The 24348-nt window shown below is 37.6% G+C and overlaps 3 protein-coding genes across 5 annotated transcripts; 2 read left to right on the plus strand and 1 right to left on the minus strand.

The window, feature by feature from the left end:
- The first annotated feature begins 833 nt into the window (after positions 1-833).
- On the plus strand, positions 834-4344 carry LOC144666058 (protein IMPACT-B-like). Its single transcript, XM_078527411.1, has 2 exons — positions 834-1581; positions 2133-4344. Exons 1-2 carry the CDS (start codon positions 1188-1190, stop codon positions 2711-2713), a joined length of 975 nt encoding a protein of 324 aa, XP_078383537.1. The 5' UTR covers positions 834-1187; the 3' UTR covers positions 2714-4344.
- LOC144666057 (uncharacterized) lies at positions 3951-10774 on the minus strand. 2 transcript variants are annotated; one of them, XM_078527409.1, is made up of 4 exons: positions 10471-10774; positions 8690-9250; positions 6272-7937; positions 3951-5394 (listed from the first exon to the last, which is right to left on the minus strand). In XM_078527409.1, the coding sequence occupies exons 1-4, from the start codon at positions 10621-10623 to the stop codon at positions 5237-5239; spliced, it is 2538 nt and encodes an 845-aa protein (XP_078383535.1). In that variant the 5' UTR covers positions 10624-10774; the 3' UTR covers positions 3951-5236. The 2 variants fall into 2 exon arrangements, with proteins under 2 accessions (XP_078383535.1, XP_078383536.1); XM_078527410.1 differs by lacking the exon at positions 8690-9250 and having other exon boundaries at positions 10471-10772.
- A 1198-nt stretch (positions 10775-11972) lies between these two features.
- Positions 11973-24090, plus strand: LOC144664876 (sodium-dependent phosphate transporter 1-A-like). Of its 2 annotated transcripts, none has more exons than XM_078526082.1 (10): positions 11973-12019; positions 12121-12574; positions 13506-13733; positions 14519-14604; positions 15275-15371; positions 15930-16160; positions 17249-17597; positions 18264-18449; positions 19482-19672; positions 21924-24090. In XM_078526082.1, the coding sequence occupies exons 2-10, from the start codon at positions 12364-12366 to the stop codon at positions 21968-21970; spliced, it is 1626 nt and encodes a 541-aa protein (XP_078382208.1). In that variant the 5' UTR covers positions 11973-12019; positions 12121-12363; the 3' UTR covers positions 21971-24090. The 2 variants fall into 2 exon arrangements, with proteins under 2 accessions (XP_078382208.1, XP_078382209.1); XM_078526083.1 differs by having other exon boundaries at positions 17252-17597.
- Positions 24091-24348: the final 258 nt, after the last annotated feature.

Consider the following 24348-nt stretch of genomic DNA (forward strand, 5'->3'; position numbering starts at 1 on the left):
AGCTGAAATCACAAGTTTTGTACACAACAGGCCTTGGTCAGCGATGGTTCTCAGCTCTTCTATTGGTTTAACTTTCGGGTGTGACGTCTCATCTGCTTTTCTGACTTGATGATCATTGTGATGATGACAATGTGATGATGATGACAATTATTATGATGACGACAACGGTGATGAGCTCATAATAATGAGGCCATACTAATGTTATATTCCCAAGGTCATTTCTGAGCCCAGACATATTTCAAAACCATGTCTGTATCTTGAAATCTCCTGCACTATCTCGCTATTCTTTTGTAACTTCTCTCACAGCTTCTCACAAAGAAGTTTTTCCAAAATAAGATGAGGCAGTGTTAGTTTGTTGCTGTTTTACCTGGCTCAGTTTGCACTACAGCAATCATTTCCTCTGCATCACAGAATGATTGTAAGGACTCAACTGTTAACGCTCCTCAATGCTCAGTTTTGGTCAACTTTATCCTCTCGCATTTGCCAGAACCCAGACCCAAGCTGATGCATCACAACCAAGACCTAACAGAAATATCCACAGCGGGATGAAAACTACGTAATAAGACGCACTGATGATGTTTTCAAGTCTGCAACACAGTATAATGATGAAACTAAGCTTTGCGGCAACCATGAACAAAAACCAGAATTTTCTTGCAACGGTGAACCTGTTAGGATCTACGCCATCTTTGAGATGTCGACAAATTCGAAGTAAAATGTAGAAAATCACAAAGCAGTCAAAAATTAGAAGCGGAATGAAGATGATGAACCAAAACCAGTCGGTTTCTTTATCCAGACGAATGACTAAGAAGATCAGGAAGAGAAGAACTACGCTCCATACACCGAGAACTCTGTAGAATGGAGTGTTCGCCATGTTTTCGTTCTTCTGTATCAGATGGTACACTTCGCGATTTTTGACACAACAAGGCAAACGAGAATTCACCATACCGCTGGTGAGAGAACCGCAGTCTCTAACTTTTGCCGGGGTCGCGCCACGTATATGAAAACGCCGATCAGCTGATAATTAATTTAGTTGCTGGGCCTTTTAATTTTATGCACAACACCACGTTATCATTTATTGGGAATATTATAATAATTCGTGATCATTCGTGAAATGTAAATAATTTAGAAGAGACTTTTAAACGGGGATGCCCAAAGATCATTGTTTGTACGTTGTATAACACATCACAATGGAGAATTTAGCACAGCAGGTCGAAGAGATTGAAGCTTTATCAGCGATTTATGATCAGGATTTTGTGGTCATCGACGAAGCTAACAGGATCTACGAAATCCGCGTGTGCAATGAAAATGATTCTTGGTGGTCAGCTACTCTACAAGTTCTGTTACCCCCGCAATACCCGGCGAGAGTTCCTCCCGTGTTTGAAATCCATTCTGCTTGGATGAACGATGCTGAAATGTTTGAGGCATCGGACTTGCTGCACACAATCTACCGAGAGAATCAAGGAGAGATTGTGCTGTACCAATGGGTAGAAGCGCTGAGAACATTTATTGATGAAAAATTTAATGATCGCGAACAAAATGATGGCGAGCAATTGAGCAGTGGTGATTCCATCAAGTTCACCGGTAAGCCGTTCTCTTTTACTGCTATGTATAAATTGTGGTAAACTTAAAATATAGGTTTGCGTTTGTTCAATTTGATAAACAACATTAACAATTAGATGATGCAATCTTATTAGCTAATTTATGCTTGAACAAAACTGAAAGAAGTGATTTTTTTCCATTCTTCTCTTCTATTGTATTAGTGATTTTATTGATCTGTTTAAATCTAAATTATTATTTTATGGCAAACACTCACAGTTGGGTACAACCAATAGCTAGGGAAGTTGGTAAAGTGAATTGGTTAAATGTTTTAACAACCAAGCATAGCACCCACACAGCACCCCCACATCTAAGTAGATATCCCTTCCTGGCAAATCAAGCAATACAAGATTTGAAAAGAGCAGACCATCCACACTGTATAAATGATTCCCATATTTACGACAGCAAAACCTTTTCTGGAACTGCACAATGTAAAATTAAACACTCAATGTTCCCACCGAGGATGTTCTATTGTAACCATGGTAATAGTTTCTGTGAAGCTGAGGTAACACCAAATTTGTATTTCTTTTTTTTAGACAATGATGAAAAATTACCAGAAGAGGGCAAAAATGATGTGTCTGAAGAAGAGCTATCAGCCACTATTAGCAGTGATCTTTTGGAAGATGTAACTACATCTGATGCTTTAAAGCTATTTAGGAGTCCAGAATCAGACTCATGCCCAGAGATCCTTCATGGAGAACCATTCACAGACAGAAAAAGTACTTTTCAAGCCCACCTGGCTCATGTAGTAACATCAGATCAAGTTAAACAAGTTCTGGAAGAACTAAAGAAAAACAGGAAAATACACAATGCCACTCACAATGTCATGGCATATAGAATTTTCTGTGAAACCCGAAACTCTTTTCTTCAGGACTGTGATGACGACGGCGAAGCAGCAGCTGGGTCAAGACTTCTTCATCTGTTACAAATACTTAATATAAAGAACGTCATTGTTGTAGTAACACGTTGGTACGGTGGAATTCTTCTGGGTCCTGACAGGTTTAAACATTATAATAACTGTGCAAGGGGGCTATTGAAAGTTGTAGGTCTTGTGGAAGATAGCCCTGATTTAAAAGATTCTAAAAGTAAAAGCAGATTAAAAATCAAGAAACATTAAAATATTTAATCATCATCCAACTTAAATTAAACTAGTTGAAAGACTTTCGGCTTCAAGCTAAAATGAGTGCTCGTTCATACCACCAATAGCAATAACACTTTGTCTTTGACCAGAGGCGGCGGAGCGTTTAGAGATGTAGGGGTCCCATCGTACTCCAAGCCAAACGCATACCCCTCCTGCCCTGGAAGGAGGCACATCCCCCTACTTAAGTTTCCCAAAATGTCTTGAACACTATCAGGTGTGTCTGTAATGGATTTGTGACAATGCATAACTAGGCAGTTCCGACAATCCTACTTCATGGTGCTTTTGGAGTTGTTCTTTAGACACTTTCTTTGTACACTCTAAAGTCACTGATGCCACAGTTAAGGTCAAAGACAATCTTAACAGATTGTAGATCTCTCCTAGTTAGTAGCATTTTGGGGATTATAAAGGAGTTTTTCGTTGAAAGTTCAACACCATTTTATCCTGTCAAGCACAATCCTGATGAAAGGATTTGTCTTGAACATGTTCTCTTCAAACCGATTTTGTACTGTGCTAGCGATTGCTTTGGCACTGAAATGTGTGTGTGTGTGTGTGTGTGTGTGTGTGGGGGGGGGGGGGCTGAGTCCTCCAAAATTATTGTTTGTGGGGCTACAGCCCCCTTCCCCCCCCCCCCAAACTGCTGCCTATGTAGACTACAAGCAGTCCCTCTTTTTTCTTAGTCCATCGAGTGTGAAGCTACTAAAAGAGCATTACCGAAAAATGGCCATGGGAAATCTGGAGGCAAGACACGTAAAGAAAAGGAACTACCAACAAAACCAGAGGAGTTTGAATTATGCATTGCTCTTACAACACAAAAATATGATTGGCTAATGCTTGGATGTTGTTGTCAGCACTGAAGTTATCAGCAAGGTTTTCATTTTACGATCGCTAATGTTTTTCTTGCAGATTAAATTGAAGCAGAAAGTCTCACGGGCAACAAAATCTGCCAACTGGCTGTTGCAACATCTGGCGTAAAATGAAAGGAAAACATGTCATTGAAAACAAAAATTAAACATCTTGTCAGCTTCTAGATTTTGTTCACGGACACGCGGCCGTGCATCTCGCCTTCATATTTTACATGGCCATTTTTTTCTGCTCCCCCTTTTTAATCCCCTACATGCTTGATGGACTAAGAAAAAAGAAAGATGGACTGTGTACAGTCTACACTTGCCTGTACACTGACAGGATCCCAAGAAATAAAGACTTGTCCTGGAAATTATGCAAGTAAATTCCTTGAAAATTTATTTATTGATTAATAATCCATTAATAATTTATCTGGCTGGTGAAAAAGAGGTTTGGGCTGCCTAGTGCATCCCTGTTCCAGCATTTTCTACAAAATTTACTGATATTTATTTAGTGTGAATCAGTGTTCATGATATAAGGGGATCTGACGTCGAAAACCCAACAATACCAGCTACCTGACCTGGCTAATTAATTGGAATTCCTCCCTTAATGCTGAAAAGAAATTAAACCATGTCATCTGCTAAATATGGGTATCTGCATAACCACATACCTTCATAGAATGGGATAATTCTTAACAAAATAAAGTGAAGGGGCGTAAAAATAAAGACCTAAGCATCTCAGAAACAGCATTAACTAAAAAACATATTCCCCATGGAGAATTGAAAAATATACAAATTATAGTAAAGAAAATTAAATTTTGCATGCTGACCTAAGACTTGATACATAGGGGTAAACTTCCTTATTTTTTCGTTCTACAATCTATCAGCACCAATAAAAAAATAACATGTCCTACTAACTACTGTACATCAATAATGTATACAAAATCCTTACAATTATATTTTCTACATGCCTGTTTGTTATTTTTTTTGCTTTGGTTCCAAACAGGCTCCCATTTAGTGGAATCTCTTGGAAAATTTTGCTGTCAGATCCCTCTGAGAATTTCTGCCATTTTGGGTTTGTGGATGTACCATAAAGCATTAATAATTTGCAGAGGTGGCTCATGATTCTTCCAAAATTATCCATCTTGCAGAATTTTAGTTACATATCATGGGTCTCAGAGTCCTAACTTCTTTGTATGGCAAAAAAGTCTTGGGTTTCCAAAATGATACTACAGTAGTCTCGAAGTATCATATTCCACCCCTCGCAATTATTATGTGAAGATCAAATTTGCAGATTTTTTTTTTTAATTTTATGGGACTTTGTTGCAGCATAAGTTTTGGAAATAATGACAATTTTTAGGTGGAGAGAAATAAATGTACCGGTATAAGACACCTGAACTCAAAAGCCAAATTAATATTTAATCACTGACAGAAGAAACCTTTTCAACAAAATTTGTGGGAAGTATAATTTTGCTAAATACTTTTGGTTATTAAATTTGTGCAAATATAGCACTTGAAACGTACAACGAATTCATGCCGTACAGTAACTTGAAGATCAGCATAACTTTATGGTTAGTTTAACCTTTAGCTATCCAAGCTATTTATCTGTTGTGAGCATTTTACTCTTTGGACCATTGATCCATTGTTCTGTAACAAAGTTTTAGCCTTTTGTTTCTAAAGCATTAATTAAGAACTGTATTCTTTGGACAGCAGACTTCCGCGCCAGTCGTACATCTTCTAATCCATCAGTCTGTACTTTATCAAGATCCAAAATTAATTTGGTTAGTTGCTCATCTAGAAAAATAAACTCTCTATCACCTAAGGAAAAATAAAATTAATATTAGTTAATAAAAGTTTTCCATAAGCCAAGATGCACTAGCCTGAAAGTCATTTTCACTAGCCCAAAAAATCCATAAAAGCATAATTAACTAACTCAAAAATGTTCCCCATAAACTTTCACTTGCCCGTCGGCAAGGATAAAATCCACTAGCCTGACTCAGAGATTCCAACCCTCCCGTTTTCGGTGATCCTTTCCAGCCTCCTGTTTTCGCTCAATATTTTCCCGTTTTTGTAGCTTTCCTCTAGAAAAGTAAGATTATGTTTTCTCTGCTACACTTTCCATTTTTGCACAATCCTTTGTTGTTTTTCTATTGTATCTTGGCCAATCATCTCGGGCTCCTTTTACCTTGAGTGCTTCCTAGCATCAGACCACGGTTTTTGGACGCTGTAATGCGGTGAATTGCCTTGACTTCACGCGATGTTTGTGTTTGTTCATGGTCTTGCTTCATTTTGTATGGTTTTTAGTTGGTAAATTTCCATTGACTATGATCTCAAAACGCAGGAAATGGCATCTTAGAGGTCTATATTTTTAAAACATTTTCGGGGGTTGATGCCCCCTGACCCCCCTAGAGGCTCATGACCAAAATCTCCCATTTTTTCACCTCAGTGGGTTGGAATCTCTGCAGACTGCAGAATTCACTAGGCCCCGGGTATCAGATATATTTGCATGCTGCTATGGGACTGTGGAGATGCAAACTCAAAACTCAACATAAATTTTCACCTCAAGAGGTTAATCAATTTTAATTTGTATTTTTTCTTAGTAGTGATTTATTTGAAACTTCTCTTTTTTTCTGTGACCAGTCTAAAACAAAAAAGCTATATCTTTAGGAATAAAACGTAGAAATATTCAACTGACCTCTTCTTCCTGAAAATCCCAACACTCTTGGTTCCAATTCCTCTGCACGACAGAGCAGTGTATCAATAGAACTTATTTTAGCATCTGTCGAAGGTGATCTACGAGCTATATATTGACTTCTAGGATCAGTTAGACCTGACTGGTGGTAACTAGGTCCATACGCTTGTGAAGGGGATTGAGCATAGGGCTGTCTGTTTGGTGGAATGGAGCGCGACACTGGCTGTTGACCGGGAAGTGCGTATCCTGCACCACTTGGGTATGAACCAACAGGGTAACCAGAAGGTGGATTCTGAGATTGTGACTGCCGACTCACTGACTGTTCAGGTGCGAATGACATTGGTTGAGTTCCATGGTATGGGCTAGTCATGTGACCAGAAACTGATGATGGCACCGGACTAGCAAACGGAGGTGTCCAGTGGGGAGCTTGTGGTTGGACAGGTGGGGTATAAGATGGGGGTCTTCCATCCTGCTGATTTTGTCCTTGGGCCATGTGAGCTGGTAATGTCTGATAAGGTTGTCCAACAACTGGAGATGGCACATTTCCTTGGTTTTCTTGTTTCAGTGCTCTATTTCCAGGGACATTCTGCGCATGAGGTGAGGAGTAATAGTTAGCTTGGTATGGATACTGAGGTGGTACACCTGGTGACTGTTGCCCAGGGGATGGCGGCATTACAAGCTGTTGCTGCTGATGCTGTGGAGTACTTGCACCAACTGAAGCAGGTATTGGCATTTTGTTTTGAGTATTATCCACTGGGTATGGCTGCTGTACTTGTACCTGATATGCTTGGCCAGGAGGCTGTCCTGGTGTTTGATATGGATGATAACTTGCTTGTGCTGGTGCCTGGTAGTATGCCTGACCAGTGGGTTGTGGTGGACCCTGGATGGAGCTTTGCAGCGGTGCTTGATATGGTCGACGCACCTGCATCTGAGATGGTACCTGGTATAGTTGACCAGAAGCTGATGCCGGGGTTGGGTATCCTTGACTTGTTTGTGGAGGTGGCACCTGCATCTGCATTGGCTGACCAGGAAGTGATCTAGCATCTGGGTGCACTTGACTGGGATTTGAGGATGGAGGTTGATAAGCCTGTTCAGGGTTTGATGGCAGGGTCTGATATGGTTGGCTAGGATGTGAAGTTGGTACTTGATAAGGTTGACCTGATGCCGATGTCTGGTAAAGACCACTGGCAGGTTTTGATGTCACACCTTGCTGAGTTCCCATTGAGGCTGGTGGTACCTGGTAAGTCTGACTTGTGTTTTGTGGCGGCATTTGGTAGGCTTGACTAGGAGTATGCATTGAAGTCTGATATGGCTGACTTAGAGGTGACCCTGTAGAGTGCAATGATTGACCAGGAATTACTGGTTTTGCTTCATAAGGTTGGCCAAGAGGCTGTCCAGGTTGCAATTGGTTTGGCTGGCTAGGCGGCATCTGGTTTTGCTGCCCGGGTGGCATTTGGTTTGGTAGACCAGATGGCAGTCGGTTTGGTTGTCCAGATGGCATTTGGTAAGCTTGACCAGGATTTGACATTTGATTCTGGTAAGCTTGTCCTGGATTAGGCAAAGGCATTTGGTAAGATTGACCAGGAGTCTGATGTTGCTGACCAGGATTTGTGGACGGCATCTGGTACACCTGGGCTGGACTCTGGTTTTCCATATTTCCACCAGGTCCCTGACAAGAAGAAAAACATGGAAAGTTATCATGCCATTAATTGCTGTTTATTAGCAGGCTAGGTCATGGTGAATTTGCATCTTCCTCATTTACCTAATTTGAAGGAAAATACTATTGATTTATCTTACAATTATCAGTTGTTAAAGGAGAAGTTCACTTCAGAATGGCCATTTATTTTCTTTAAGCCAATAAAAAGTTTAGACAAAGATATGTTATTCACAAAAATTTCAGCCCCCAACGTGCGCTATAACCCTACGAAACCTTTCCTAAAACTCGACAACTAGAAGCTGCCATCTTGGAGCTGGTAATGTATGCATGACGTCAAAGAGCTCAGCCTGATGTTTGGCGGGAAAATTTAAATACTCAAAACTCCTTGTTTATTTGTAGTGGCTTTTGTTTGTCAAAATTCCTATTTCTGCATCTCCATTTTGCTCAAACAGAGTTTCAAGAAATACATAAAGCAAGGGATTTCAACTATTAAAATTTTCCCGCCAAACTTCAGGCTGAGCTCTTTGACGTCACGCATACATTACCAGCTCCAAGATGGCGGCGTTCAGTTGCCGAGTTTTGGGAAAGATTTCGTAGGGTTATAGCGGAAGTTGGAGGCTGAAATTTTGGTGAATAATATATCTTTGTGTAAACCTTTTATTGGCGTAAAGAAAATAAATGGCCATTCTGGAGTGAACCTCTCCTTTAAAACGTTGGGTATACATGTTTTTCTAGATATACTTAAAAGAACTGGCTAGATTTACCTTTAAGCTAAGAGAGTTTAATGGTGCAATCAAACTGTGCTGCTGCTCAGATTGATTCACTGAGGTCAGATATGGATTCATTAGCATGGCATGTGGTGATTTATAACGTGGTAACATGGTAGTTATTTCTGTAACAGGGAGCTGCTTGTTTCCAATGTTTACAGATTTAAACTTTGTCAGTTCAAGACTATAAAGCCACTTTCTTTCTTGTTCTGAACTCAGAGAAATTGTGGCTTGCTGTTGTGATGGAATGGCTGTGTTTAGATTTTTATGAGATTGGTCAGTCTGCCTCACATCCACACTGCTGGCTGGCCACCTTGGACTGGATGAAAACTGGGGAGCAGTTGTCGCTTGAAACAAGGGAGCCACATCATTGTGAAACCCAAAGCTTGGGAATTTTGGATTTGAAGAGCCATTAAATTCAAAACTACTATGAGTCTGTGAGGTCCCTGGTGAGTTGAAGATGGCCATTTTACTTTCATTCCAGGGTGGTACTAGTGGACGGCCAGCAGTGTGGGTTTGTGAAGAGTACAGTGGAACAGGCAAGTTTCCATGAGTAACCTATCAGTGATATAAAATAATATAACATGTATGGATGTGGTATGTATTCCTGAGAAACATATGGCATGAAAGTTGAAAGAAGGTCAAAAGTTTGAGAGAAATTCCACTAAACAATTTCAAGTGAATCAAAGCAAAATGCTTAGATAATATTTGATCTGGTACAACATCGGTAAGGTATAAGAATCTCTACTAAGCCTAATGTAGATATCTACCAGATGTGCCCTTTGATCAATGCACCTGGCTTGAATGTGTTGTTCCAGAAAATATCCATACCCCTCTCAAGAAGGTGTTTTGGTTTGATTCCCCCCACCCCTCTGAAAATTCCAATTTCTTTCCTTTAACATTTTTGCCTTTCGAGCCCGGCTTTCGAGACCCTCACCCTCAGCTCTTGGAATTTCCAATGACCTTCCATGGGGTGGGTATGGATATTTAAATTCTAGAACTGCACAATGGAGATTGTCTTAATGGTATGGTGAGATATTTACAATTTTTTGACACAGAATTCTTGAATTGAGTTGAAAAGCATGTTAGAAGTATGTAATGTTATGCCTGAGCCTTGCATGAAAGTTTATACATACACTTGTAACACAAACAGCTGTTACAAGAAAGACTGTCCTAATAAACTCAGCTTGTTTATTATTTTCGTCTCACCCTAAAGGGCAACCGTCCTCAAAACAGCTGTATACTTATAAATAAAAGTAAATTAAAATTTAATACAAACTGAAATGTTCCTTTCCTTCTAACCGCTAGGAAACAATAACACTGTCTAACAACAACTCCTTTTCAGGAAAGCTATGGGTTTTAAACAATTTGAAATAAACTCGTGAAGTTCCGCATAACTTCATGCTCTGCGTGACTAACAACAGCATTAATTAATCAAAATGCGGCATAAAAACACGCCATGCCCAAAATAACCCGATTATCTTCCTGAAATGGCGTTATTTATGTACAATTGTACAACTATTTCAGGCTTCCAAAAATATCTTTAACTCAAACAGATTTATTATATTACTATTTTTGCTATAACACTTGAATATTATCAGCATTATTCACACAAGCTAAATAAAACACTTACGCACAAAATCATTCGAGGCGAGAGAAAGTATACAATGTCAGTTATATAAGCTTATTTTTGTTGATGTGTTTCATACACACAGGTTTCCACGTGTTCTTACAATTAGTGAACAAGTCTAACATATAACTTAAACAACTGCGCTTACCGAATAAAGTTTCTGTGTTCTTGGATCTTCCCAAGAAGTGGTTCTTGTCTTATGATCGATAAAGAACGGCCTTCCAGAACCAGGGTCCACTTTCATCTCCCAGCCCTGAGGGAGAGGAGGAAATCCTGGTGTACAACCTTGATACGTTTCCATTTGATGGTACAGGGCGCTTAAACACCACAAAGCCTAAACAGTTACTTCAGTTTATCACAGGACAGGAAAATAAGTCGGTCTGTATACAACACATATACTAACGTCACTAACATCCGCCATTACAGAGTGATGACCGCAGGGAGTCATGGGGTTACTGAGTGATAGGGATGCAAGGCATGCAAACACAATGGAGCATGTCCCTCACCGCACCGCCCGTAAAATTCCGAAAAAATAAACCCCCTACTGGATTTGTTTTGCTTGTTTTATATTTTACGTCGTTATAGAGCTATATTTTATCAATTTGAATATTCGATAGGTTTTTATTTAAATACTTTTAATACTTTTATTTTAATATCCTTATTGTATTTTATATTTGTTGCAAATTATTGTAAATTCATTAATAAATTACTTTATGTTCGAAGATATTAGCTTTGGATAAAGCTGCAGTCAATTTGAGTATAAATAAAGTTCATGTATGCATGTATGTACATATTTAACGAATGTAGACTTGTTTGTCATATCATTATGTTTAGAGGGTTTTACAATCATGGCCCCCATGCATGCCCATATGCCCAAAGGTTTTTGAAACGCAAGTTTCTATATAGATATCTGGAAATAAGCCTCCCCTCCTGTTTAACGGCCGTATATAAACCCCTTCAAAAAATATGCCCACCTGAAACCGTAAAAATATTCCCTTTCTCTTAAGATCTATTAACGGCAAAACTAGCCAATAAACCGATAAAAACCTGCAGTAGCCAAATGTTCAATGCTTATGTAATACATGGTACAAAAGACATGAAATAAACCTATAATGTAAAAATATTCACAAGAATATTTTTAGCCTAACTTCGGCTAAAAAAATAGGAATATTCAGCCTGGGCCGGAAAAACAATATTGTCATAAACTAAACAGAAGAGAGCATCAATAGTTCTATAATTCACTGACCCTGAAGTGGAATAGTTGTACAAGTCGAAATATTGGTTCATTAAAAGTACCCTTGCCGTAATGCCAGCCTTGCATTTTATTTATTATTTATTAATTAGTTTTTCTGACGTCTGGTACAAACATTTCTGACATTTCTGCAAAAAGAGATCCGGCAACAAGACGTTCTGGGTTTTACGTACTCTGCGTTGTGTGGTTTCCTGCATTTAAAAGGTTATTTTTCGATAATTCAGTTGGCGGAGCTGCATTTTTTTTCTTATCAGGTCCGCCGCATTTTATGATCCAAAAGAGGTAATTTCTCGCAATATTGGCGATTTATTTTTAGTCCGACAAGGGAAGGGACATGACACAGACTGACAATAGTAACATGAGCCCCTCGAATTTTGTGCGCGGGAAAGTCCAGGGTGCATAGCGCGCTGCACGAGCTCAGCTCCTCCCACGTGCTGCACTCAGGGTAAGAACAAAAGTTCTCCGCTATTTGTTTACAAATATTTCTTGTTTTTATCGGTGGTTTGGTGAATTTGCAGCTAATTTTCAACCTGTTTGTTTATCCAGGCTTCAATCTCGCTGAATGGGATCATACTGATGTCCGACTCAGCCTCGCACAATCTGAAATCGAGACTTGCGTTTTTGTAATATTTGTTGTTTATACGTGGCTATTCTGTAAATAACAGCAGTACGTTGGAGCGTTCAAATCTCCTTGGAGAGAAAAACGACAAAAGAAGTACAACTCTTTGAAGGCAGGGGTCGATGTACATGCTGTAAGCCGATATAACAAGCAGCTTGATAAAAGCCACCATGTTGGAGCCGCAGGACAGTGACGTTCTGTGGATAGTTGTTGTAGGTTTCATCGTCTCATTTGTTTTGGCTTTTGGCATAGGAGCAAACGATGTAGCGAATTCATTTGGAACTTCAGTTGGAGCTAAAGTGTTAACTCTTCGACAAGCTTGTATTATTGCAACCATTTTCGAACTTGCTGGAGCGATTCTAATTGGGGCAAGAGTTTCAGGTAAAATTTACATGTAACGAGGTTTCTGTTCATGTGCCTGCATTTCTAATTTTGTTGATATTTGCACTGTTTGGGGTAAAATGGGCTTATAAGAGGCGTTATTTATAGCGTTATGGCTTGCAAAAAATTGTATATGTACCGTTAGGTTTGTACAAAAACAATCAAAGAAGACGCTATCGGTCAGGTCAGCATCAATTGAGTTAATCCACCACAAACAATGGAGCTAGGCTTGAGCGTATAAATGCAATTCGTGTTTTTCCGCATGATATCTCATATTCACATCTCATCTTAATTAATCCCTGAAGTGTTCACTATACAGGATGATTTTAAACCGACATGGATATTAATCTCTCCACGAGTACGAATGTTTACAACTAAAGTACAAAACGATGTTAGCTTTCACAATTACTTGTTTGTATTCATAATGATAATTTTGGAATGCATAAATTATTCCATTCATTGAGATGGAATATCACACCATCTGCAGTATGTTGTGAACAAGCTCAGATATTGAGTGGGCAGGTGGACAGATGAACCCAGACATATCAATATTTTTATTTATTCTCTAACTAGTTATAGCTGAATTTAGCTTTGTTTGGCAATGATCATTTGACATGACTGTGCATACCTAAATAAATTTATAATTCCCTAGAGTTGTGTCCCAGTAATGGATCAACAAAGAGTAATCTAACTACAGGCACCAGAAACAACCTTCAGCAGAGGAAACCAAGTGGGAAAATACTGTTACTATAAAAGTGATCAATGGCGTTTAAAATAGTGTAATATCAAGTCCCCAATTTCATGCACTGGTAGTTTCAGTAAAAATAATCACAGTCTGCACAATTCTTCTGCATGATTAATGAGTTGTTTTGACTAGAAGTTAAACAAGGTGAAATGTTAATGAGGTCCATGATATTTTCTTTGTTTGTAGACACAGTCAGAAAAGGCATTATAGATATAAATTCCTTTAATGGCACAGAAGAACTGGCTATGATTGGCTCGCTAAGTGCATTAAGTGGCACTGGAATATGGCTGATAGTTGCCACATTTTTTAACCTTCCTGTGTCGGGGACACACAGTGTTGTTGGTGCGACCATGGGCTATGCATTAGTCGCACATGGACTTTCAGGAGTTAAATGGAAGACTTTTGGACTAATTGGTGAGAAATAAGAACCTGCAATACAAATCAAGTTATGTGTTTAATTGCTTTTAGTGTCATTCTAACTAAAGCCTGGTTTTCACTAGCGACGCAAGCACAAGCGCAATCACGCAAAAAGGACAAATTTTGATCCTTGTGCTTTGGCTTGCCGCAAGCACAAGCAGAAGCATCAAAATGCAATGCGCTTGTGCTTTTGCTTGAAACAAAGCCGTTTTCACGGTGAAATTAAAGCTGTTATCCTTGCACTTGTGCTTGCGTCGCTAGTGAAAACCAGGCTTAAAGCAAAAAATACAAGAACTTCATGGAAGAATTTCTTTTTAGATCATTTCTAAATATTTCCATATCACTTGCCTGCTTGAAATGAAGTTGCAGCATGGTAAAGAGAACCAACTTGATTGGTCATTCTGGAAACTTAGGGCAGAAAAATTTGCCCAAAAAATAGCTGTCAGCCACTCCTGGGAGCTAAGTGGCAGAAGTTCAATGTTCAGTGGAATAAGTGGAAAAAAGTGTGCCACATTTTTTATAATTTATTTCTTGTAAGGTTAGGGTCATATTAGCATGTACATTAATTAACCTGCTGCTTTCATTCTCAGGGCCTGTCTCCTTGGTAACTTAAATAATAAGCATGTAATTGATATATGCTTGAGAAGTTAGATATTGATTCTTTATGTGGCAAGGGTTGTGTTGATGAATAGTTTATTTATAACAGCTGTAGCTTCAGTAAAGAGGCCTGTTACTTTTTATGTTACCTTTGCAGTCCTAATTACTGTTGTTTCTTTTTATAGCTGCCTCTTGGGTTGTGTCACCACTGCTGTCTGGACTTATAAGCTCTCTCATGTTTGTACTTATTCGACGATTTATCCTGTCCAAGGTGTGTTTGAAGGATATTTTACTACACCGAGCTGTAGAATATGGCCAAATTATTATTTGTATTACTCAGTATTTCTTTGGGAATAGCTTGTAATCTTGTTGTCCAATATGTAACCGTCGATGAAGAACTGTTTCAAAGATTGATTACTACACTTGGCAAATCAAGCAAGATTGAAATACCACACCTTTAATCTCACAGCATCTAGTTTTCAATGTCCTCTATGTGTCCTTCTGTACCTTCAGGACTTGCTAGTGTAGTGTGATGAGTAATAAACTTACAATAAACCAAAATCCCAAGGCAAAATACATCTAAAGCCTCAAGTTTGACCTTTTTCAGATGTTCTGAAAGAAAAATGGTCCCAATTTGCAGGAGCGCTGCTGCAAAAAAGTCATGCAGTACCATTTCAGTTCATATATTCAAAAGTGTCACTTTTTGGAGAAGGGACAAAAGTTTAACCCATTTGCCACTCTAGAAACAAAGACCAGTGTATGTTTAAATTGTGTACTTACCGGTATTAGCAAAAAAAAAAAAAAAGCATCAACAAAATTTTGCATAGTCATCCATGCTTGATTCCACTTGAACCAAAATAAAATTCTTTAACAGATGGTGTAATAATTAAATAAAGATATTGTGCAGATTAAATATAGTCTCATTTTTCTTTCATTTCCAGATAACATCATTTGATATTGGCTTGAAGTCACTTCCCCTGTTTTATGCAATAACAATTGCTATCAATTTCTTCTCTGTGTTCTACAAGGGATCTAATGGTAGGAACCAGATAAGACACTACTGTAGAATAAGACACTACTGTACAATAAGACACTACTACACTACTGTAGAATAAGACACTACTGTAGAATAAGACACTACTGTAGAATTGATGCTTAATAATTCTAACTGGACATTATCGATGGTTCTAATTTGGTCCATTGCATCCATCAATAATCCAACAAACAGGTAACTTGGTGGTGCGTGTGTGAGACATAGAAATAAGATTTGGTGAGAGAGATCCCATTGCTGAATTGTGTAGATGATAGCATAGTTTGATTGTGATAGCCAGGTGTAAAAATCGTTTTTGGTTTGTTTTTTTATCACTGAGTATCATTTTTTTTTTATTTTTCTATGTTTAGATCAAGATAATGAATATACAACAAAAGAAAACAAGTGAAACTTTTTTGAGAAGTTTGAAACTATTTTAACCAAATGCAAATCTGAATCACAACATCAGCCATTTGCATGAAGCTAAGCTTTTTATTGTGAATCTGCAAAAGCATACCTTTTTATAACAAATTTAACATCAGAATTATTTGATTTTTGTTATATAGTGTTGCGTTTTGACCGGATACCTTGGTGGGGTGCATTGATCTTATCAATTGGAAGTGGAATCATAGCAGCTGTTCTAGTTCATTTCGTTGTCAGTCCATACTTGAAAAAGAAAATCCTGAGAGAAGTGTATGGTGATGAACGAGAAAGAACTCTGTCTGGTACCTCTGCTGTGTCATTTTCAAAGTCACCAACTGTCCCTGAGCCCCAAGACGACAAACAAAACACAAGTGGTAGGTTTATTGATTTTATTTAAATATTTTTTAAAAATAAAAATCTTTTTTGAGTAATTTTTTATACAAACTTGAATCTTAGGTGTGTCTGGTTAAATATAATAATTATTATTATTATTATTATTATTTTTAAAAAAATAGTAACAATAACTTTATTTCACGCAATCATTTAAAATACAAGCACCAATAAAAAAGATTAATAATATATTATTATTATTATTATTATTATTATTATTAGTTTTTAAATTAATTATAACATTTCACATAATATTTTAAAAAAGGTAACATGTATATAATAAAAATTTGGTTTGTATCTGATCTTAAAATAAAAAAACGTATAAAACTGAATTTTCGGTAACTCTCTGTTACCTTCATCAGAGTTAAAATTGGTTCAGTTTTTGCATAATAATTTTTTTGTACACTGCCGGTCTCTAGGGATGTTCCCAATGTTAAATAAACTTGTGGGAAATGCACATGCTCATTCACACAGTTAATGTCCTGTATAGAATGTAGCGCCTCAAGGAATAGGCGTTGTTGCCTATTGTTGATTTATTTGATTTTGCCTATGTGGGAGAGAGCAAAAGATCGTGGAATTCGCGCGGCGCAGAGCACAAGCCTGGCACAAGATCTAATAACGAAAGCGCAATAAGATTTCACACGGAAACAACAGACCATGACATTCATCTGGATTATGTAGAAATTTTAGAAAGAAATCTCAACAATAGGCAACAACGCCTATTGTTATTATGTCAAACACTGATCGCCCTAATAACATGTATTATTATTATTATTATTATTATTATATAGTTCTTCTTTTATTATTGCTCTCGAAGTCGCTTTTACTATTTTTCTACATTTTTAAAGACACTGTTTTTATTATTATGTAAATAATATGTTTATATATAAAGTTCTTATTCGAATAGTCAAATCATTGTAATTCTTTTAGAAATTGGTTAATAAAGTTTTCCTATTTTAATTATTATTATTATTGTTATTATTATTATTTACACCCAAGAGAAGAGCTGCCACCAACATTGAGGTAACTTATTAAAACACTTGCTTTTTTGATTTGTTTGCAAACAATAAAGAAGTGAAAGAAGCTGATGAAGAAAACAACCAAAGTGAAGAGGACAAAGTTACGTTAAGCTTGTCTTGTGAAACACAAGTTGTCCCAGCTGCTGAACCTGACAATCCCGAGGCCGCTCATGATCAGTCCCCTGTTGATGACTCACCCTGTGAGTCTAAGGAGCTCATTCAAGAAAATGGCCTCAGTGAAGCTCACAAAGATAGGGCAAGATCTCGTGGAATGTCGCTCCTGATGGAATCACAGACTACCAAAAGAGTTACTGATGAACCTAAAACTGGAAAGCTTTTTGCATTCTTGCAGATTTTGACTGCATCCTTTGGAGCTTTTGCTCATGGTGGAAATGACGTGAGGTACATCAGTTTACATAAATGAGTAGGGGAGAGGGGGACAGGATCAGGCAGGAGCCCAAGAGAAAAGGGGCAAAGTGGTGGGAACTGGGAGTAGAATGTACAGCAAGTGGGAGGTTCAGACACCCCTGTCCCCCCAGTACAGCAAGTGGGAGGTTCATACACCCCTGTCCCCCCACCACAAATGCACATTACCTTACAAATGTTAGCTGTTCATAATCAACTATCATGACATTATTGTCATTGATTTTAGCTAATTTTACAGTAAAACCCAACTGATAGGAATGCATAAATACTTACACAAGAAGGGATCAAAATTTATGCTTTACTTTAGTTCAAAATGTGGGAATAATGTTATCAAGTTTGGCATTGTTTTTCCTGGAGACAAAGTGTGGTCCCTGCCATGTATCTTAAAAAAATAAAATGAGTTGTATGGGGGCAGCGCCTCCCTCTTCAAGTTGTAATAATTATTACCTTGGTGTGTGCTTATCTTGGGACAAAACTATATGATGACATTAAGTCTAGAATTATGATATCCTAGGCATATGTCCAGCCCCTATAGCAAATCCTAGTAAATGCTAACCTCAACTATTTAAACAGATACACAGAAAGAAGTAACATTGATCACAAGAAATTCAAGCTAAACTTTTTATTATAATTTTATTGTAGCAATGCAATTGGTCCATTGATCTCGTTGTGGGTTATTTACTGGTCAGGCATGATACAAGAGAAAGTTCGGATTCCAGTCTGGATCCTGGTTTATGGAGGTGTTGGTATATGCATCGGACTGTTTGTGTGGGGACGGCGTGTCATCAAGACAGTGGGGGAGGATCTCACTCCTATAACTCCCTCAAGGTACAGATAAATATTTATTGTTATTGAAGTTTTAAGAGTTATGCAAAATATAAATGTGATCCCCAACTTAATTACTCTTTTAAATGATGAATAGTTAGCTCCGTGGGGTCCATGAAGAATTATTAATTATTGTACAGACAGTGCATGGATCTCAGTCAGGCTACCTCGTCAGCACAGAAATTTAGGTGCTAATTTTCAATGTCTCTCTTTTAAAGGAATGAACTAGTCTGTTTTACTTTGGCTACTTTTTGTGCTGCTCTCAATCATAATTATGTGAATTGACTAATTGAATTGATTTCAAGCAAGCTTCTTGCATTGAAATTGTACTATAATACAGTAAAGAAAGGAGAAGTGCTATTAAAGCTTACTGGGCCCAGAAATCGAAAGAATTGAGGAAGAAACTGTCGTCATTGTGTTCTTATATATGTACTATGACACTATAATAAAGTCCTTTATTTATTTATTTTATTTATTGTGATGATGATAGCCTTGTAAACTAAGCATGACTGATACTAAGCAAAAAAATTACTTTGTTACAATGTAAACTATGATTGGCAGCAGGTTTTAGACAGGTCACCATCCCACTAAAACAAGGTCTTAACAGGCCCTGTAAACATCTGGGTCTTGCTAGATGTAACAGGCCCTGTAAACATCTGGGTCTTAACAGGCCCTGTAAACATCTGGGTCGCGCTAGATGTAACTCTGTTAACAGGCCCTGTAAACATCTGGGTCTTGCTAGATGTAACTCTGTTAACAGGCCCTGTAAACATCTGGGTCTTGCTAGATGTAACTCTGTTAACAGGCCCTGTAAACATCTGGGTCTTGCTAGATGTAACTCTGTTAACAGGCCCTGTAAACATCTGGGTCTTGCTAGATGTAACTCTGTTAACAGGCCCTGTAAACATCTGGGTCGCGCTAGATGTAACTCTGTGCAAACCTTATTGTTGTGGTTACAATATGAGTTAAAGATAACTAAATTTATACACCCCTTTCAGTGTGTAAATAGATTACATGTTTGTTTTTTTGTTTCAGTGGTTTTGTGATTGAGATTGGTTCAGCTCTGACTGTCCTATTGGCGTCTAACCTTGGCATTCCTATCAGCACCACACATTGTAAAGTGGGTTCTGTGGTAATGGTTGGGAGAGTCAGATCCAAAGATCACGTTGACTGGTCACTATTCAGGAATGTTATACTGGCGTGGGTTGTGACCATGCCATTTGCAGGTCAGTTAAATTGACAGTGCAATGGAGTAAGTCTGCTTGTGATTACATACATACATAACTTTATTTAATCTCCGGTTGACGAGGCTTGTTGGGCCACTAGCAAATACAAAAATAGGGCCCCAATGGGTCCATGTGTTTTGCTGCTAGAGCAAAGTCTTAGGGAACATGTTGATGAAAGACAAGTGAGTCGAGATTGAAATCCAACGTCTTTTATTGTCTGTCACTTGTGTGCAGGTTAATAATTGCACTATATTGTAGTCACTTTGTGTTAATTCAATCCTGATAATTTTACTGATCAATGTTATGTTGAAATCAAAGACAGCAAACATAATTTAATTACTAGTAAGTTAACGTAATGTCTGACATGATTGTCTCTTTGATAAAAAACAGTAACTCTTAACATTATAAAAAAATCTCAATGAACTCAATGTGATTCTTTTAGTGGCGTTATCTCACTGGTTACCGTTAGTTGTATTTGGAATCATTGTCACAATGGTAGCGTTTTAACAACAACGAAAAAGACAGAATCTATTGACCTTATAAGAACTCAATGTGATATATTTATTAGTGACAAGACAGTGGTTCTTTAACCACTTTCACCCAAATTAAACACTGGAACAACTAACTCTTAACAAACTTGTTGTGTCACCCTGAGTTAAATATGCAAAATTCAGAAATTATAAATAATCGCACGCGCACCGGCGTACAACAACAGAAAGACGGCGTTGAACGTAACGCAAAGTTCATTTTGAAAGCGAAAGTTTACAAATAATTATTATCATTCGTCAGTCATCCCTTCACGCATGAACACTCGTCGAATTTCAGTGTCTTCACAACAAGATCGGAAGATCGATAAGGACCAATTTTTGATTCTGCGAAGGTTCGTTTTCTTAAAGTTTTAGAAATTTGTGAAGTTGGAGGATTCACTGAGGACTGCGTAGCCGAAGATGCAGTGGCTCGCTGGACATCAAATTCTATTTTTCACGGCGTTTAATTAATCTTCACAAAATAAACATGTGGCGCCAGCGCGTCTGGCAGTCAAAAATTCATTTTTCAAAAAACTTTCCCTTTCCAGCTATTTTAGCGGGGCTTATACTATAGTACCTACCTGTCAGTCGTAGAAAAGCTGAAATTTAAGGATGAACTGTTTATTAAATGAAGACCGTATTATTTTTTAATAACTAGTAAACAAACTGGTCGCCACGCATTTAAACACGAACTGACGAATGTTGCATCTGATGCAGTGAATCTGGTGAATGAGAACTTCCTTTAATATTTCTTTGTTTTCGACGGTGTGCACCACTGAATAAGTTTCTTTCCCATTGTGATGTTACTAGTATTAATTCGTTTCTAGCTGTCTTTTATATAGCTCGAATACAGCTACAATTAGCGGTGCAGCCTACCAGCATGGTATATTCCTTTCCAGCTGTCTTTGCGTGACAAGTTACACGTTCATACATTTTATTTTAAAATATGAAGTTCAGAGTTAATACAGTACTAGTATGCTGTAGACAGTGTAGACAAGGTGAGGGTAAGTTTATTTTCAAAGCGAAAGTTTACAAACTGTGCACTAACCGGTCCTTTGGAGAAAATATTTATGACCTTCGGCGAGGTTCCAAGTCTTCGCTCTTTTCGTAAATGATGAAAACTGCAGAATAATTTTCTCATAAAACTGGAGTGGTCGCGCCACAGTTTGTTTTCTTTCCCAATGCGATATACTTTTAAATCGGTTTTCTGTTTTCCAACGTGTCCAACGTGGTTTGCGTTCGAATACTTTGGCCCGTAACTTCGAATGCGATCAGCGCTACGGTTCATTGGTTTCGATTTTGTTTGTTCATGGATTTGATTGACATCGGTAGTTCAGATTTCTCCTCTGTTACGGCACTTACACCTTACGGCACTTACTACCTTACGGCACAAACTTCAGCTCTCAATGTGTTTTGCTTGCAGCCATTGCGGCTGCAGCAAAACACAAAAATTGCTAATTTGCCGAGAAACTAAAATAAATAAAACTATTTACAAGATAACAAAGTAAGAATATAAGCGGAAAAAAGAAACCTATCCAATAAACTTAGCTAACAAGTATTACTTAAAACTTAAGTCTGCTGACACCTTTACAGAAGAGTGGAAGAAAAGTTAAACTGATTGGTTATTTTAAATTTATGGTAGCACTAGTGGATAGCCACTTGACTACACCTTGTTGATACTCCTTAAACTTGTTATTAAAATGGTTTTTCTGAATTTCTTTTAGGTTTGATATCAGCAGGTCTTTATGCTGCATTACGAGAAGCTGTATGATACACATAGTGTTTCTCCCTACTTCAGCCATATATTGACTATAGCATCAGTTGAGGAGAATTTCATAGTTTATCATTACCAGTACTGTATCTCTTAGTTAAAGTGGATTTCTTTATTCCTGCCATTATGCTTGGAAATGTATTCATATTGTAATAAGGTTTTAGGGTCTTCAGTTGTATTTTATTTAAGATTTAAACAAGTTGTCTTACTTAACTTTATACCTTGACAAGAGAGTTTAAATCACTGAGCTAAGTGTGTCTGATATGATTTAAGAAAATTCATTGAATTTAGTTTGAAGCAATAACGTGGGCCAGCATTAGTAAGGCACACCCATTTCTGTCATGTGACATTCAAAGCGCTGAGAAGTAATTTCTTGTAAGCTCTTGTACCCGTTAAAACTTGGTGGTTTGTTGAGTGTGGACTAAACACATATTTTTCTAATTGATTTGATCGCAAACAGCTCATGGTCAAATTTGCACTTTGACAACATTTTGGTAAGATAAAAAACTAACTTCTGCTAAAGTTAGAAAGAATTTAAAGAATTATACCTGATAGTGGTGAAATAATTGGAATAGAGTTACAGGAAAGTTTAGAACAGCAATGTGTGTTATCCCAGTTGATGTATCATGAGGTCGCAGTTCTTGGTAGACCAGGGGAGGACAGGGAGGGGTTGTGCTTTGGTCAAGGTTGTGCTGTAACAAAAATGACGGCATTGTTTTTGGTGAAGAGAATATTGATCAAGTTTTGTGACATGTAATGCACATGTTATAAGTGAAAGCACTCCCTTGCATGGTCTTCCTCATCTCACTGAGATTTTTTGTACAAAACTTTGTGTAGGCTAGTAATCTAGATGTTTTTTTTTTTCGTCCATCACATTAGTGCTATTGTACTTAGACATTTTTTCACCTTTTTATAGGAAATTAGCGCTTGTATTCTATAATTAAGGTTTTTGAAATTAACGCAACTTAAATTAACGTGAATTGAAGAAAAAATTACTTCCCAATAAAGGAAATTAACGCGAAAGAGGGGTGCATTTCAAAATGAAGGAAATTAACCCGACAAACACAAAGGAAAAAAGAACTTGTTGGCAGATTTCCACCCTGATGAAATGATGCCTTTTCCTAAGAGTCAAGACGTCTGGAAATGTATCCAGAAATTGGGCACAAAATAATGGAAATTTAAGGTCATGGAAATAAATGCTTTACTTAATTAACGGCGCGGAAATTAACATTAATAAACATTAACACGACTTATATTAACGCAAATTTTTGACATTCGTGTTATTTTCATGAAGCGTTAATTTCTTATAATTAGGTAGTCTCCATAGCAGCCATAGTGTAGAAGGACGGTGGGACCGACCAAATAATGGCTCTGAAACAGAGCTCAGCACACACTAGGTGGAGAGGGTAGGGTAGGGACTGGATGGATTAAGTAATAAGATAAAAATATGTCTGCCACAAAGGCTATTGTAGCTGGGATATGACGTTTACCTGTTTTGGTTGAAACCCAGTTGCTAGGCAACATGACGTCACTGTGACTTTGTGCTGACATGACAAGAATCGGAAACTTGTTGAATGCTTCAACAAAGATTACTTATAAAAATTCATCCCAGAGGTGTTTAAATATCATTATATTTTCTGGAAATATTTTTGTTTAACTCAAGGTTTGAAGATATATAATCATGTTTGTATTAAATCACAATTGTTAAGTTTGTGATCAAAAATTATTTTAATATATGTCTGGTTGTTGCAGGTTTTTTTAATATATTGGTCTAAAAATATAATATAAAATGCAGCAGCCCTGAAGGAACTTACTTTGTACACTGCAACTCTTGAATAGTAGTTTAAATGTTTCCTTTATGACTTGAGATGGTTTGTATATCAAGATGTCCTATTTAATAAGTATTTGATCACTGTTAGAGGCAAGAAACAACACTACAGTTGTTTTCACAAAATTTTCAAAATACTGAATACTTTAACTCATAGACATTGTTATTATTAAATTATTATTATTATTATTATTATAATTATTATTGTTATTACAATTTGCAGTTTAAGGTGCTTTATTTACTCTATTGTGGTGATGTAATTCATATTTCATTAAAGGTGCTTATTTCTTACCTTTCTGTTGGTGATGTCACTGTTTGCCTGCTGCGTCACTCACTGACAGCACAATACGAGAGAATGCTTAAGTCCTACGTTTTTGAATGTTAAAAAAAATAAATGCAACTCCAGTGAGGCTCAAACCCAGTGATAGATTCCTGGCAAGTATGTGCCTGTCTTCTAGATCGTTGATGGTTCCTTAAGTGTTCAAGTTTAGGGCTTCAGGTTGCAGGGCCAAAGAAACCTGGCTATAATCCTCGCACTCCCCCACCCTAC

The sequence above is a fragment of the Oculina patagonica genome, chromosome 9, assembly GCF_052425735.1.
Source record: "Oculina patagonica isolate OP01 chromosome 9, crgOcupat, whole genome shotgun sequence".
NCBI lineage: Eukaryota > Metazoa > Cnidaria > Anthozoa > Scleractinia > Oculinidae > Oculina > Oculina patagonica.